Source organism: Scomber scombrus, chromosome 12 (genome assembly GCF_963691925.1).
Source record: "Scomber scombrus chromosome 12, fScoSco1.1, whole genome shotgun sequence".
Taxonomy (NCBI): Eukaryota; Metazoa; Chordata; class Actinopteri; order Scombriformes; family Scombridae; genus Scomber; species Scomber scombrus.
The window spans coordinates 12055998-12071358 of NC_084981.1; the positions used below are offsets into that span (position 1 = coordinate 12055998).

Here is a 15361-nt window from a genome sequence, read left to right on the forward strand (position 1 = left end):
TAACGTTTGTCAACCTGAGACGTTAGAAAATGTAATCCCACGTAGATCTAATTTAACTACTTTGAAACAAAAGTAAATAAGTACAACATGGTTTTTTTCGGTTATGTTTAACGGCAATTAATTCGCGTTATATTTGCTTTCAGTGGCAAATAAACAAACGGAGGCGTTTGACTGGACGAGCAAAGATGTTGACAGAAAGACTCAACCTGAGCTGTGGTAGGCTCCTCTCACACATGCAGCTCCCATGCTGCCAGGCCTACTGTGGCATACCTATGCATGGCAAAGAAATGTTGATTTACAGTGTTGTGGACATCGAGCAGAAGGTTTGTCTACCAAGCTAATTTTGCTGACACTAATTATGCGCAGGAAAAATTCTCCCAAATTCTATTTGATTAACATTACCATTTGATTAATTACATGCTGTCTGAAAGTTATATAAAGCTACAGTGTTGTAGCTCATGTTAAATGTGCTCATATTATAAGAATGTAGGCTTCAATGTGTTATAAAACAATCTCATCTACCTATGTATAATATCTCTATCTAATTTTATGACTATATAGCACTTTTTTGTTGTCAATTGTTTCTTTACCATCATTGTCTAGGTTACATTTTTTACATAGACTAACTTGTAAGCTATATTGTTTTATGCGTGTCATTGTTTTGTACACAATATAAAACATATGGAGTATTAATACACAATAAATGTATGATGAAACCTAAAGATTTTATCTGCAAATTGGCCATAATCAGATAAAACAAAACAATATTTTACAATGCCGTTAAATAATTTGTTTGAAAGTGGGGAAAGGCCTTTAAAATGGATTTATCAAATGCAATGATGTGTATAACTTATCAAAATCCTGTAAAGCCAGAGGTTTTTAATATTTCAAAAACTCAGGGGCTGCAGATAACATGAACTTGTTATAACATATTGCATGTTTGACCGGAGTCCATGTATAAATGTCTGTCAACAGTCCTTGCTGCTAACTGGCCACCATGGTGAGATCAGTGCCATGACTTTTGGAAAAGGATGCAGACCTCTCCTCCTCTGTTCTGCCTCTGCTGATTATATCATTGTCTGGGATATTGCACTGTGCCAAAAGAGAACGGGGGAAGGTAAATAAATAGCTCTGACTACATTAGTTAATCTCCTGGCCTCTTTTCTCATACATACATTTAATTTGTTGTTGTTTATGTAGTTTATATTGGATGATAGATGATGCTTTTGCTGTTAAATATTGTCCTATAGACCTATAGAAATATTGGAATACTGGAAATGTAAAGCTCAGCTTTCTCAGTCTTGGAAAACATTTAGATGTTTCCTTATGCTGGAGTCTGAGCTCCATGTGTCTGAGTGAAAATTTTGAGAAGCCTGCCATCTAGTGACGTTTTACTACATACATATTTCTATTATATTCATGAATGTCTGTCTATTTGAACATAAACAGGCTATCACATTTGTTTACAGGCAAAGTTGCAGCTGGGACAGTTATTGGGACTTTACTGGGTGAAGTTGTTCATCTGTCATTCTGTTTCTCTGATGAACGAGTGGTTGCATGCTCTGGAGCTACAGCATATGTACTCAGTTCAAAGGTACAACATGCTGCAGGTTAATGAAGAACATCACAGAATTTGAATTGTTTTAATTCACGTCTGCTATTGCAGAATTCACAGCCTAAACCTTGATGAAAATGTTATTATTGTGATTAAAAAAATATCTGTCACACTTTAGGAACCTTCAAAAGTTTTCTCTTTATGTAATCAAAGTTTCATCATCGTTCACCAGAGACAGGAAGTGATCTCTACCTTGACTGGTCACGTCGGACCTTTAACATCAGCAGAGTTCTGTCCGTGGGATAAAGACATTCTCGTCACCACATCAGAGGACCGGACTTTTAAGGTATTGAATTAAGAGTTACAGATGATAAAGTAAAATAATTATTACGCTTTTGATTCAGTACATTTGACTTCTGTTTTACCAAATATGATATATTCTGTGATTGAGTTTGAATAACTATTATGCAGACCATGCTTTGACTTTTTCAGGTGTGGGATTTAAAAACTGAATCAGTTTTCTACCAGTCCTTTGTACTGTCAGGTATGCTATTATTACTTTTTAAAATGTCTCTGTCCTCAATAGCAGTTATTTATTTAATCATCCAATCTTGAATCAGAAGAGTAGTCATTGCATATATGGTAAGATATTTAAAGTCCCCCTCCACTGAAAAATGTTTTTTGGATGTTGTTACTTCAGTCAGATGTCTGAACTTCATGGTACAAAATGATGCATGTACAGAGTTTGACACTAGAGGGCTATTTTCACATTAATCCACTGAAAATGGAAAGTTTCTCTGTGTTCATTGAAGATCTGATTTTAAGGGATTCTCATACAAGCAGGATTTGTGCCATTACAAATAATTTCGAAGCCGATATTCAACTTATACAAGTGTGATTTGGAAACTTTGAGCCTCCAGTGCACAAACACTGTGAATGGACTTTACAGTGAAATAGGAGACATCTTGTGTCCAGCAGTTAAACTTTTGAAATGAACATATTTGTATATTCAAATATAATTGTATATTCCTTTAGCATAGATTTTGGAATTTTTAATGAGGTAGAAAGAGTAGATACCATTTTTAAGGATTTTAACATGGTAATTATAATACATGTCTGGAGGGGATATTTGAATATTTATATGGGAGAGGTGGTTGTAGAAGAAGCATAAGTTGGGTCTGTTTGAATTAGGACCCATTATCATTGTCAGAAAAAAAATTAAATTGCATATTTATGCGTGAAACTACTGTGCCGTCAAAGATTTGTTTATTGTCAACAGGTGTTGCATGTTCATCCTACTTACTTAAAACCAATTATTTTCTTTAGCCTCTCCACTGCTCAGTGTGTTCTTCTTGGAGGAAAACAGGCACATTATCATTGGCTCAACTGATGGACAGGTTGTTAACCGGCTCACAAAATGTATCAAAAATCAGTAGCCAAAAGAAATTCTACAAGCTGTGTGACACATTCATATTTGTTTGGTTTAGGTATGGTGCTTTTCTCTCCTTGATGACCACAAGTGTCACCAGGTGACCAAAATTGACCTCCAGAAGATAGAAAAACGACATCAAATGCTCAAAGAGACTGTGAGCCATCAAGCAGGTAACATGACACAGAGGGTGTAGATAGTATGGGCTATGTGGATGACTTTGGTCAATTGCCTTTTCATAAATAATATACCTCTTTCCCATTGCTTTGACAAGTGTATTGAATTTCCTTGACACACATTTTTGGATATTTTCTTTTAGGAGTCACAGGAAAATCAGTGGTAGATGAAGTGGAAACCTCCAAACCTGTCCTCAAAATGGCTTTATGTAGTTCATTTAATGACACCAATAAAGAGCAGAAAAAGTAAGTGGATAATCTTAATAGCATACATAAACAGTCTGAAACATTTATAGTAACCCAGGAACCCACGCATTCTTGGGTTTCAGGGTTTGGTTTGTTAATGAAGGGGATTTTCTGGGCCTGTTTACCACAGGAGACTCCGGACTCAGAATTGGGTTAATGGTGTACCAAATAGGCCATGTTTAGAGAAGTGATAATCCTGATACGCTGATGGCAGCATTTCTTGAATGTTGTCTTACTTTCAGGAGCGTTTAATTAGATTTGGCAGACCTTCACTAGTAAGCAGCTACAAGATGGGATGGACCATGTGACTTAACCGTCAGTAAAAAAGTGTTTCACTTCATTAGTCACAAGGAATCTCAGTGTTAAAGTACAAAATAATGCTGTCAGCACCTGGAACATTCTTAAGTGCTCAATTTTGGTCTCATTTCCACAAAAAATGTGGAAATGAGCCCGCTGTAAAAAATTTTACAGGTCAAGGAAAATTCAAAACAATTCGAGTTGTCATGAAAAAACAATAAACATTGCAATTTTCTGCCATTAACACTATAGAGATGTCATACTGTCCCAAAAGCCTGGAAAAAAACCACTAAAAACACGTCTGTATGGGCTCATTCATGCACATGTCCACACAGTGGATGTGCAAACATCAAAAGAAACCTCATACATCACAGGAAAACTCGCAGGCTAGTAACATAAACTGTTTCAGGCTGTTAAAACATTTGATGTTGTGAAAGGAAGCAGGCACTTAAAATGCACCGACATATCTGTGTATTTTGTGGACCACTGGAATGAAATGGATTTTGATTCCTTATTGCTCTTAGACAAACATATGATGTCAGAGTAGTATCTATGTCATTTTTCTTTTGCCACAAACAGAAGTTTTAACCTAGAATTCAGTCCATCATGATGATATACTTGTGCCAGGCAGTACATGCTCAGCTTAAAGTTATGTTGTCACTTTCAAAGTATCAGTGTATAATTGTTTTTGTGTGCAGATTGGATACAGTTTTTTTTTGTTTTTGTTGTTTTGGAACATCTCTTAATTGAATAAAAGTACTTAATAACATTTTCAGCTGAAATTGTTACATACCATCTGCTTTGTGTGGGTCCCTGACACCTATTTGTGGCACCATTACTCAAAATTCTAACAGGTCCATTATTAACATTTATACATTAAAGCCACTATGTGTAGAATTTTAAAAGTTTAGACTTCTGTGCCTCCCAAAGGTAGGAAGAAGAAAAAAAAGGCAATTGCATGCTGCTCATTTCTCTACAAAAAAAAAGTTATGCTTTCAAAGTAATTAAACAATGCTATAATCACATAAAACATCTACAAAATGACTTTAATTGTGTCCTTCCTGAAAATAAGTATCTGCTCAGCATGAAAATAATGAGGCACTATAATGTAAAACCAGCCTCACACATAAACTCCCCGCAAATCTCAGCATGTAGCTCTGTGTAGGAAGTGGATAATACATCAGACTCAACTTCCCCTTTTTTCCTCTGCTTTCTCGACGTAGCAGTACTTTCCATCTCACTGGGTGTACATAGTTTAGACTGCATGAAGTCAAAGGAAACTTGAAAAAAACCCTATAGTGTTATTGTGTGGATGCCATGCCACGTCGTCACATCAGTATGTTTTCTTTAGTATGCAGTTACACTTCTCTCAAAAGATTCGAAAAAGTGCTTTTAAGGGAAAGCCTGTAACACTGTTTTTCCATATGATTCCCCCTGTCCCCTGCAGGGACAACAGCTGGTTATGTATTGGAAGCTGTGATGGACTGTATGTGGTGAATCTGGCTACCTCAGAGCTCCTAACAGTGTTTTATTTCAAAGGTATGTTGGTAGTGGTGTACTGCTCAAAAACTCAATAATATAAGCCTCATTAAGATTTATTTAAGGTTTTATTGCAGAGCTGTTGCTTTAAATTGCAGCAGATTGGACATGGGAAACAAAACAAGTTGTGTTTTTTAAGCAGCATTCCACTGCAGTCACTCAGCAGTAGAAAGAAAAGAAAATACCACCTGTGTAAAAATGAATCAATCATATTCTGTGGAAAATTACTAAACAATGTCAGTTTGTATATGTAATACATGTGTACTTTTTTGATGTAGTTAAACTCGTTCTTATTTCTTCTCATTGTAGATTACCCCAAATTGAGCATCACTATGGCTGGGTCATGGTCCATCTCTGACGGATGTGACAACTCTGTGAGTACTTCCTATATAGCAATTATGTGTTATTGTGCAGCATAAAAGCATAATCCCAGACTAATGCTTTTATTTTCCCCTTTTAAAACAATTATTGATTAATAACATAATTCTGACCTCTTGATTTCTTGTCACACAGATGGTGTTTTTAGTGAGCTCTTTGTTTACTCCAGTTGTAGTCCTGTTGGAGTTAAGTCTATGTGACTTAAGGAGGATCTGGGCTGGAGGTGAAGGCTTTTCAGTGTTCCCAAGGTAACCAGAGAGTTTGGAAAGGCCAATTTATGGTGTTGTTACGATATGTTGACCCTCTGAATAGCTGGCTCGCTAACACTTGCAGATCAAAGCAACAAATCAAGGCAGTCAGTAGAAAGTCATAATTCTGCTCATGGACTCTTTCACCTGGCAGAGCGTAACATAGGGCTGGAACATAGCACTACCTGCTAGACACAGTACTATGTATCTCAGATACTTGTATTTTAAATGATGAAGTCAAGAGTGCGTTCCATATCACAAAACAATCTACAAAAGTCCCAGCTTTTTCTGCAGTTCCTGATTTTATATTTTATATTAGAACATTTTTATATATCTAAGCTTCTACTGTAAATCCACAGGCGTTTTGATAAAGCTGTCTGTACTGGATGTACTCCCTGTTACTCTCACAATGACGTGCCTCCATAAAGGCCAGACTCAAAACTGTCCTCTGGGGAAGGAATGAAATTCATAGGTATTACCTGTACCTCTGTAAATGATGATTTCACAAAGTCCAGCTGCACAAATAAATAGTGATAATTTCATCAACACTTTGTGTGTTTCTCCTTCTGCGATTTATGAGCCAAAGCATAATCATGTCAACTTGTTAAAACTTGCAAAAACAGTGCCATTTTAGACCTCTGCAGCTTTGCCTCAGGAACTGGTCAGCTGACCCCACCAAGAGTAGATTGTATGAGTGTGCCTTTTTTAATAGTTGGCCTTGTGTCTGTAACTACTTCTGACTTTGACGTTTCCATGTTAACTTGGCCTATTATAACCATTCCTGTCATCTGTTTTTTCATGAATCAACAATATCATGGTACTGAGAATTAGCGGGACTAATAATCCATAACAGTGGAAAATGCTGTGTGCTCTCATTCCAGTAACTCTTTCCCTCGGGTCCCCCCTCCCTTGTTTTCAGTTCCCCTCCAGTGCCCGAATCTCCTCTGAATGCTGAGTTAAAGAAGAAGGAACCTAACAATCCGAAAAAAAAAGGTTGGTGTCCCTGTCTTCATCTCAGCACTCACTTGCCCTCATTTACACTCATGCACACGTAAAAGAAAAAGTGAGCTACTGCTGTTTGATGACTCTGGGTATTAAAAGACCCATTTTATTATTCATTCATGACTGACTCTCTGACTGTTTTGTTTGGACACAAGATGATTCTCCAAATTGCACTTATTGAAGGTTTTATAGAAAGTCTGTTTGGCTACCTCCTCATTATCTGTAAGCATAGAGGATGGAAAACATTGCATCCTTTGCTTTGTGGGGGTTGTTGATGTGGCATTAAATTCCTTTCAGTTTTCATTTGCCACATAGAAAAATACTTCAAATATGCAGCAGTGAGACTAAAACAAATTTGGATAAATTCTCGCTAATAAGCGCGTTTGTAGGTCACTTCTTGCTGTCGTGGATTTGAGGGTAAAACAAGCATATTTGTGGTTCTTTGCTGTATCATTAGGATCTGGCAGCTTGAAGCTATTCTGCAGGGGACCCACAGTGTATTGTGGTTTACATGTTGCTCTTACAGAGAGGTAGTGCTGAGAAACCCAGTATTAGCCCGACTCCCAACAGCTGGAGTGAAGGGAGCTGCCAGTGCCAGACTATGTAGGGGATCTTAAGGGGACTCTAGAGGTGCAGCATGACTGCAGTAAACCACAAGCATTTACGGACTACTGCAATCCTGCTGCCCCCATGTATCTTTATATTCTTAGGAATATCTGCAGAATCGTATACAAATTAAACGATAAACCTCTGAGACTCCTGGAAAAGTAAATGTTCTTCCATTATAAGCCTGGCATGAGTCTGAAGGAGCTTTTTCAAAAGAGCTGTGAATGCAGATTGGATATCTGTTGTCAACTCACGCCGAAATGTAATATAATCATGAAGCAAAACAGGACTGTTGGCTTCTTTTAAGATGGTGATAATCAGCTGCTGTTACTCTTACTCTGATGTCACTGATCTGAAGTGTAATGCTTGAGTTTTGGTGCCTGGCTTGAATAATTTTATAGCAAGGTTGTCAGGGGAGTATAAACTGTTTACGTTGCATTGCCTTGGTTTCATGTTCAGCACACAATTTGAATCTAGGTTTTCCATAGAAAATAATCACATCAGTAACTTCATGAACTTCTGGAGTACTGTAGTGCTTTGCAAAACTACAGGAACTTTGGGGGTGGGGTTTGCATGGATGACCATCACTGATTGGTCAACACACAGTGCGGCTGCTTCAAGAGCTCTAGCATAGATTTAGGACAATGAGAGGACATTTCTCCTCATCTGATGAAGTTAAAAGTAAAGTTAGACTTTGTTGTCAGCTCCCTGATTCGTTTTTAAAAAGAAAAAAAATAGACAAAAAAAAGAGAGAAAGAGATGTAGTGTAGTGGTGCTAGAATGAAGAGAGGGAGCAGTAATAGCAAGAACAAAGCCTGTGTATGAGAGAAATAAAACATAATTTTCTGATTGTTTTCACAGCGGGTATGTTTTAAAGGAGAAATAAATAATCATCAAACACTGAACAGATGATTTACTATGGAAACAGATGCTATTAATTTACTTTTCCTCCTGCATTTCTGTTTTTTATTCATTCATTGCACAGCAAAGAGCACAGGACAAATCTGTGTTGTTTTGAATTCAGATTTTATCTACCTGGGTGGGTCTTAATCTGCTTGGGCAGGCCGCCCAAGTAGAGCCTTGGTATGGGAAACACTTCTGTTTCCCTCACTGTCAAAAAAGAAGAAAGTATTTCAGACATAATCAATTGAGAGGCCTTTTCTACTGCAGTTTCAAATGAAAGAGGAAAGTGTTTCATGAGCCTAATATTTGTCACTGCTTTTCAATAACTAGCATGAGAAGTTTAAATGTAGCTAAAGTTTGATATTGTAGCTTGTATTTTATTCTCACAGCTACATGTACATTAGTAGGACATTATTGCACTCTCTGTACATTTCCCCACAGTATGTTACACACATGTTCCACATGGCCTGCATATTCTTCAGGTGCTACATGATTTCTACTGATGTCAGACTCTTAGTTTGGCTCCACATTCATTATTCCTGTCAGTCTTCAGCTACAGTTGCTCTGATACCTCTTCACTTCTGCTCTCACTCCATTCTCCTACTGTGTGCCCCACTATTCACAGTTCAGTAAGGTAATAACTCATACCAGAGACTCTGGTTACTGTCAAAATAATATCTTAGAGACATACTGTATATATACCCGCTATGGTTTATACATTTTTAGAAGCTTGAATAGTCTTTTTCTTGGGCCAAATTCAACAACTAACACAGAGGGAGGTCTGAGTTTTGCCATCTCTTGTTCTTTGTCTGAAAACAAGAGTTAGTGGTTTATTTTATAATAAACTCCTGAGACAGCCTAATCCTTGTCCTTTTAATGCAGTCAGCCTGAATTGTAAAACACATCATAGTCACTTATTAAAATCACAGGACCTAAAATAGTCATGTGAAGTCCTGTCAATCCAAACAGCCTGATAATCACTCTTAATTTTAAGTCCTACAGGTGTAGACTTAAACGTGGCAGGTAGGCTTCCTGATGGTGTTGTTGTGTATTTTGTGACTGTAGGCTAATCCTTATTTTCACCATTTGTTGCTTTTGTAACTGTTGCATTTGAGTCTAAACAGCTAGACTGTAGCATTTCTAGTTTATGAAACCTTTTTCCCCAATGGTTAAGACTGCTTCAAGAACCCTCAAGAATGTATAAAAATAGTCAAAAACCCCTCCTAAATACCACATTAGGATACAAAGACCTTGAGGAATACCATAGAAAAATTGATGCTGTGATTTGGTATCAAAAACTTTTGAAATTTGAAGATTTCTTTAAGCTTTACAGCTTTCCAGTTATACCCATTTTATGCAATTCCAAGACTGTTTAGTGACCCCAGTATGCATAAATGTTCAAATACACCATTTTTAGAATAAAAAACTGCATGTTTTCTGCCTAAATCCGCATGTGATTAGCATAAAGTCTGCATGTATGTAAAGGGGAGACATAGAACCCCTTTTCATTCAGATATATTGAGGTGAGATGTCAAGGGACCCCTTCAAAAATGCCAATGCCATGCCAATTTTTCCCTCACCAAACTTTGGAGTGTTGTTTAGCCCCCTTACCAACAAGCTAGCATGATATGGTTTGCACCAATAGATGCCTTAGGTTGACGGTACCAGTATCTTCACTGTAGATTTAAATCAGTCTAAAGTCTCTGAAAGTCAGTAATGTCAGCTGAGGACGACAGCATCCTCAGGGAGTGGAAGAGATTAGACTCTTCAATTTCAATTTCGTTGACAATAAAGACATATTTTAAAACCACTGTGGTTTTACACAGCTTTGACTCCACTTGGAAATTTGTCTGAAACTCTCACTTTGCATCTAATGTTAAGTCAGCGTAAATTATAGGGGCAAAAATTGAGATATTTACTGCCCCATAAAACTAAATGAGCGTTATACATCAGCAGGAGGTCAATAGGGTTGTTAAGCAACGCCAAGGTCAATGTGTTGCCAGGTAATTAGAATTCTGGTCTTAAATGCTTAGTTTCCTGCATATAATTTATAATTTGTTCTAGATCAAAGAGTACTCACAATACCCCACCCCACATAACACAAGGAAGGAATGGAGGAAGGTGCTTCATGTGAAAAAAAAAAAGCAAATAATGCATTCATTATTACTACAGTATTTAGTAATTAATGAGACAACAATTAATATTTCCCATTCAGGAATGGTGCAGTTGGCCTGGATATAAGAGGTATATACATTTGTACATAAATATCCATTTTTTCCCCCCTTCTTTCACTATTTGCTGATACGATACAAATAAATGCGGATTTAGCCTAATAAGTTAGTTTAAAGTTTGAAGTTTTTTTATTTTGCACAATAATAAAACAAAAAGCAAAAGATAAAGAACAACAAAAACAACAAAAGAAAGGTGCAAGGTAGCGGCAAGAAACCCAAAAGGGCTTATACAGGGCCTCTACCTATATTAGAATTCACAAGTTAGATTAAAAACAAGTAACTGGGTCAATGACGTATAAGGATTTACAACAACTCAGTTTTAGAATAATAAAAACAAGCATATCTAATGCACTAGTTCAAACATTCAGCATCTTGTGTACCTGAAGATCCATATTATAAATTTGAAATTAAGTGATTTTAGTGGGGGTTTTTTCAAGATTAATTGGCACTGGCCTTAAAAAAAGTCATGTGGTGCGACCACGATTCATCTTGAAATAAATTAATTTACTTAACACGCTTCACATCTTTTTTTTACAAGTTTTCAGTAATATAAAGTGTTTGGAAACAAAGTATTTGCATTTTCTTTTTAATTTTTGTAAATGATCATCTTTTATTTATATAAAGATATTTCAAGATGAATTATGGTCGCACCACATGACTTTTTTTTAAGGCCATCTAATTAAAAAAAAAAAAACTACCACTAAAATCACTTTCAAATTGATATATGAATTTTCAGGCACACAACATTCTGAATGTTTGAACTACTGCATTAGATATGCTTGTTTTTATTATTCTAAAATTTAGTTGTTGAAAATCCTTATATCATTGAACCAACTATGAAATAGAAAAAAATTATAATTACCATAAAAATAAAGCAAATTATAATAATATTAAAAAATAAATAAAATTAAAAATAAAACAAAAGTTAAATAGTGGGTTTATGAAAGCTTTAACATTTACTCACAGCTGCTGAAGGGGAAAGAAAACACAGAAACAGCATAGCACTTCATTGGAAAGAATATTATTGACAGTGGTTCCCATTGTGGCTGAGCAGATAAAAGAAACAATACATACTATACAAAATCCTAAGAGGTGGGAAGAGAGTAATTGTTCAGCGATTGTCAAGTGTCCTTTACAGGAAAAATAGACTTCAAGCCAATCCTGGAGTGAACATTGACACTGCTGATGATGATCAAAGATGAAAAGTACTTCAAGATTAGAGGATCAAAAAGAGTTCCAGATGTGTTTCTTTTTGTTTTGGGCTGGTTGGTTTCACTGTTGTCTGCATCGGATGTCTTTTGTCTTGGGCCAGTACCTTCACTGACAATACTTAGTAATAGCCAAATGATTCACAGACAGGTGAATCTGTTTAACTGCTTAGGTTTTGTAAGTTTAATGATATATTAGCAGATTAAAACCACTAAAAATGTGTTGTGTATTGACATTATTGACTCATCAGGGATTTTGTTGAGTTTCTGTTTCTGAATGCTTTGAATTATCATCTGTCGTTTTGACATAGGAAAATACTTCAACTACTGCTGTAAACATATCAGTGTGACTGGATAGGACTATAACACCAATAAATCTGTGGAAAAAAGGGGTTTTCAGGTTCATCTTCAATAACAAGCGGTCATTGAACCGCTGTTTTGTAATACGTTAAAAAACAGATTGCTGTCACTGAGGAAAAACAATAGCTGTATACAGAAATTGCATGGGAATATATTCCAAGACCTGTACCTAAGACACAAAGCTAACTTGTCCAGGTTTACTTGCAGTTTGTAGTTTTATTTGTTTCTAGTCAAGTAAATTCATTGACCTATTAATCACAAATGTTCCTGTGAAAGCTGTTTAAGAGGTTAATTTTGTTTATGTTATAAACAAGTGCTTAACTGGAGTCAGGAAACTAAATCAATATATATATATTTTTCTGATGCAACTGATGTCCTAAATTGCTGCGCAGAGATTATGTGACTTTTTCTTACATAGCCTGTATTTGACAGGAGAGCAGTTTTTGGAAAGCCTAACACATTTTAATAGCTGTGGAAAAAATGAGCTCATTGTAATATAATAAAGGCATTGACAGCAAACAGGGAGCAAATGCCCCATCCCCACAGTTTGTGGCTGATGCACTTCATGCTTACTGCAAAAAGCGGTCAGCCAATAATATAGATCCTTCTTTCCTTGTATAATCCATGAAAACCCACTACAGTATAATGAGATGTTCTATCCTTATTATGAAAAAATAATACTGAGGATTTGTTTTTCCTTTATACCTTTGACTCATATTGTATTATCTGTGCATACATATGGGCCTTTTTCTTTTTTTCTCTGCTTTGGGCATATGTACTGTACATCATTTATGCTCATTGAAATACTTCTGTTTTTGTTCTCTCTTTTTTTTTCCTTTTTTTTTTTTTACAAAGGAGGTAAAAAGGAACAGCCTCTTGTCTTCCATTCAAAGGTGAAATCATCTGGATACAACAGCTCCCCAAGGTATGTTGATAAAGTAACTTTTTTGCCCAATAGAAATTCAAATTAAGGTACAATACCAACCAGATTGACAAGACTGGCAAGGCAAGGCAATTTATTTGTATAGCACATTTCAACAACAACATTTTATGCTTTATATAGAACATAAAATGCATTAAGAAAGCATATAAAAGCAGCACATGGCAAAAGAAAAACATTTAAATGCAATTAAAAGTGTTACATTGGAAATAAAATCAAGCTAAAATAGAGCAAGACAGATAAAAACAGGATAATTTGATTTGCTTAAAGAGCAACTGTACATATTCTAGTGAAAGGAGGAACTAAACTTTTTATGTTCCATGGATTTCCCTGTGGTTTTTAATTTCTCTAAAGGCTGCCCATTGTAAAATGTGTCACATGTCTCTGGAAAACACTTATCCACAGAATGCCATTTTTTAAGGCAATGCCCTTCTAGGACACATAACCTTCACCCAGGTCACATTAAAAGGGGCAGTTGGGTAAGCAGACTGCAGCTGCCCAGACATTCTTTCCCCAGAAACCTTTTAATTTAGCTTCATCGGATCCTCCGGCACTCCAAGACTGTATGTTGTATAGTAGATGTGCTCTTGTTGTCAGTGTACCCCAGGCAACTGTCCTCATAATCCATCATTCTAAATACATCTTCAAAGGCAGGCGACGTGGATCATCTACTCCTGGTGTTTCAATTACAACACCTGAGATCCTTTTGGATTAGAAACACTAACCACTTTCAGCCCTCTGCTCTTTGCAGCTACTCCCACAACTGCGTTTTTGAACAGGATCCATTTAAACTGTGCCAGGATACAATGGAAGATGGGAGTTAAAATTTGTGCTGACAGAGAGGCATTCCCAACAAACCCTCCAGTGTCTGAGCCTCACAGGCTGTTTTGGCAACCTCACCCACAGTCTGGTTTAGCTCACCACAAGACATCACAACCCAGTTTCTTTCTTAATGCAAGACTCCTTAAAATGTCAAATAAATTGTTAATTAAACATGGGGGACCTATTGCAGTCTACAAACTGAACACTAAATCTATTGTAGACTACGTTGTTGCATTTTATAGTAAAAATTTGCGCTTGATGTAGACCAAACAGTAAAGATTGTGTGTGTTTGTTTTGTTCCAGAAGGGTTATGTTTTCACCTAAAACAAATGTTCAGAAGAGCCAATCCTCTGTAAAGGCTACCAAAAATACGTAAGCACTCCATTCTATCATCATTTTCAGTGTTTTAAAACTCAATTTTGCTGTGACTATTGATCACCTTTCTTGTCATTTAGAGGTTTACTCCTCAGAGATTACCCAGCAGACAGTTCAGCACCTACTGTTCCACGCATTCATATTCGCATTGCCAACAAACCAGTCTGCTGCCTTCAGTATTCAGGTGAGACATTGACTGAAGCTGGTTAATATAATGCTGTCCATGATCTGTGAAGCAATATAGGATAATGCATTTACATATTTTTTACACATTGTATGGAGTGCATATTTAACCGTGTTCGTTTGCCAAGCAATTATCCAAACTGTTCCATTGTTTATCAAATATAACCAATCAATGGTGAGTAAAGACGACGACTGAGGGGACAGGAACAAGAAATTTATGATCTGACATCCAGGGGGAGGTGGTTTGGGTACCTGATCAGGATTCCCTCTATACACCTCCTGCTGGAGGTGGTCCAGGCACCTCCAACTGGGAGGAGACCCCAGGGCAGACCCAGAACACACCGGAGGGATTACATATCTCTCCTGGCATGGGAATACCTTGGGATCCCTCAGGAGGACCCGGAGGGCATTGCTGGCAAGAGGGATGTCTGGGTTCCCATACTTAGCCTAATGCCTAATGCACCCGGTCCCAAAGAGACGGTTTCACACTGAGTGAAAGTGAATGTACAGTGAATGCCATAAAACCTGATCAACTCCTGATTAGGTCTGTGTAAATCTGAATTACTCCTAATACAAATGAGCACTTACTTGTACACTGAGAGGCAAGTTCAGCTAGTTGATAGAAAATGATCATCGTCCAAGTTTATGTCTTAGAAACATAGAGTAGTCCTACAACATAAAAATACAGTTTGCAATCACTTGAATTACAGAGATCAAAGACATTGTATTATTTTTTTATCAAAATCAGAACTGATGAAAGCAGTTTTATAACCAGTTTTATTTATCCTCAACTGGAGGAGTGAATGAAGGTAAAACAGTAATTTAACTTAACATTGTGCTGTATCTAGTTAGCCCATTTTATT

The 15361-nt window shown here is 36.7% G+C and overlaps 1 protein-coding gene across 1 annotated transcript in view; it reads left to right on the top strand.

The window, feature by feature from the left end:
- The first annotated feature begins 185 nt into the window (after positions 1-185).
- wdr27 (WD repeat domain 27) overlaps positions 186-15361 on the top strand; it is a 45590-nt gene continuing 30414 nt past the window's right edge. Inside the window, exons 1-15 of the mRNA XM_062430123.1 lie at positions 186-323; positions 976-1117; positions 1470-1594; positions 1788-1901; positions 2048-2099; positions 2882-2952; positions 3043-3157; positions 3304-3406; positions 5151-5242; positions 5552-5616; positions 5756-5868; positions 6788-6861; positions 13034-13103; positions 14244-14312; positions 14396-14499. Coding sequence (XP_062286107.1) covers positions 186-323; positions 976-1117; positions 1470-1594; positions 1788-1901; positions 2048-2099; positions 2882-2952; positions 3043-3157; positions 3304-3406; positions 5151-5242; positions 5552-5616; positions 5756-5868; positions 6788-6861; positions 13034-13103; positions 14244-14312; positions 14396-14499 — 1447 coding nt within the window. The remainder of the gene's footprint in view (positions 324-975; positions 1118-1469; positions 1595-1787; positions 1902-2047; positions 2100-2881; positions 2953-3042; positions 3158-3303; positions 3407-5150; positions 5243-5551; positions 5617-5755; positions 5869-6787; positions 6862-13033; positions 13104-14243; positions 14313-14395; positions 14500-15361) is intronic.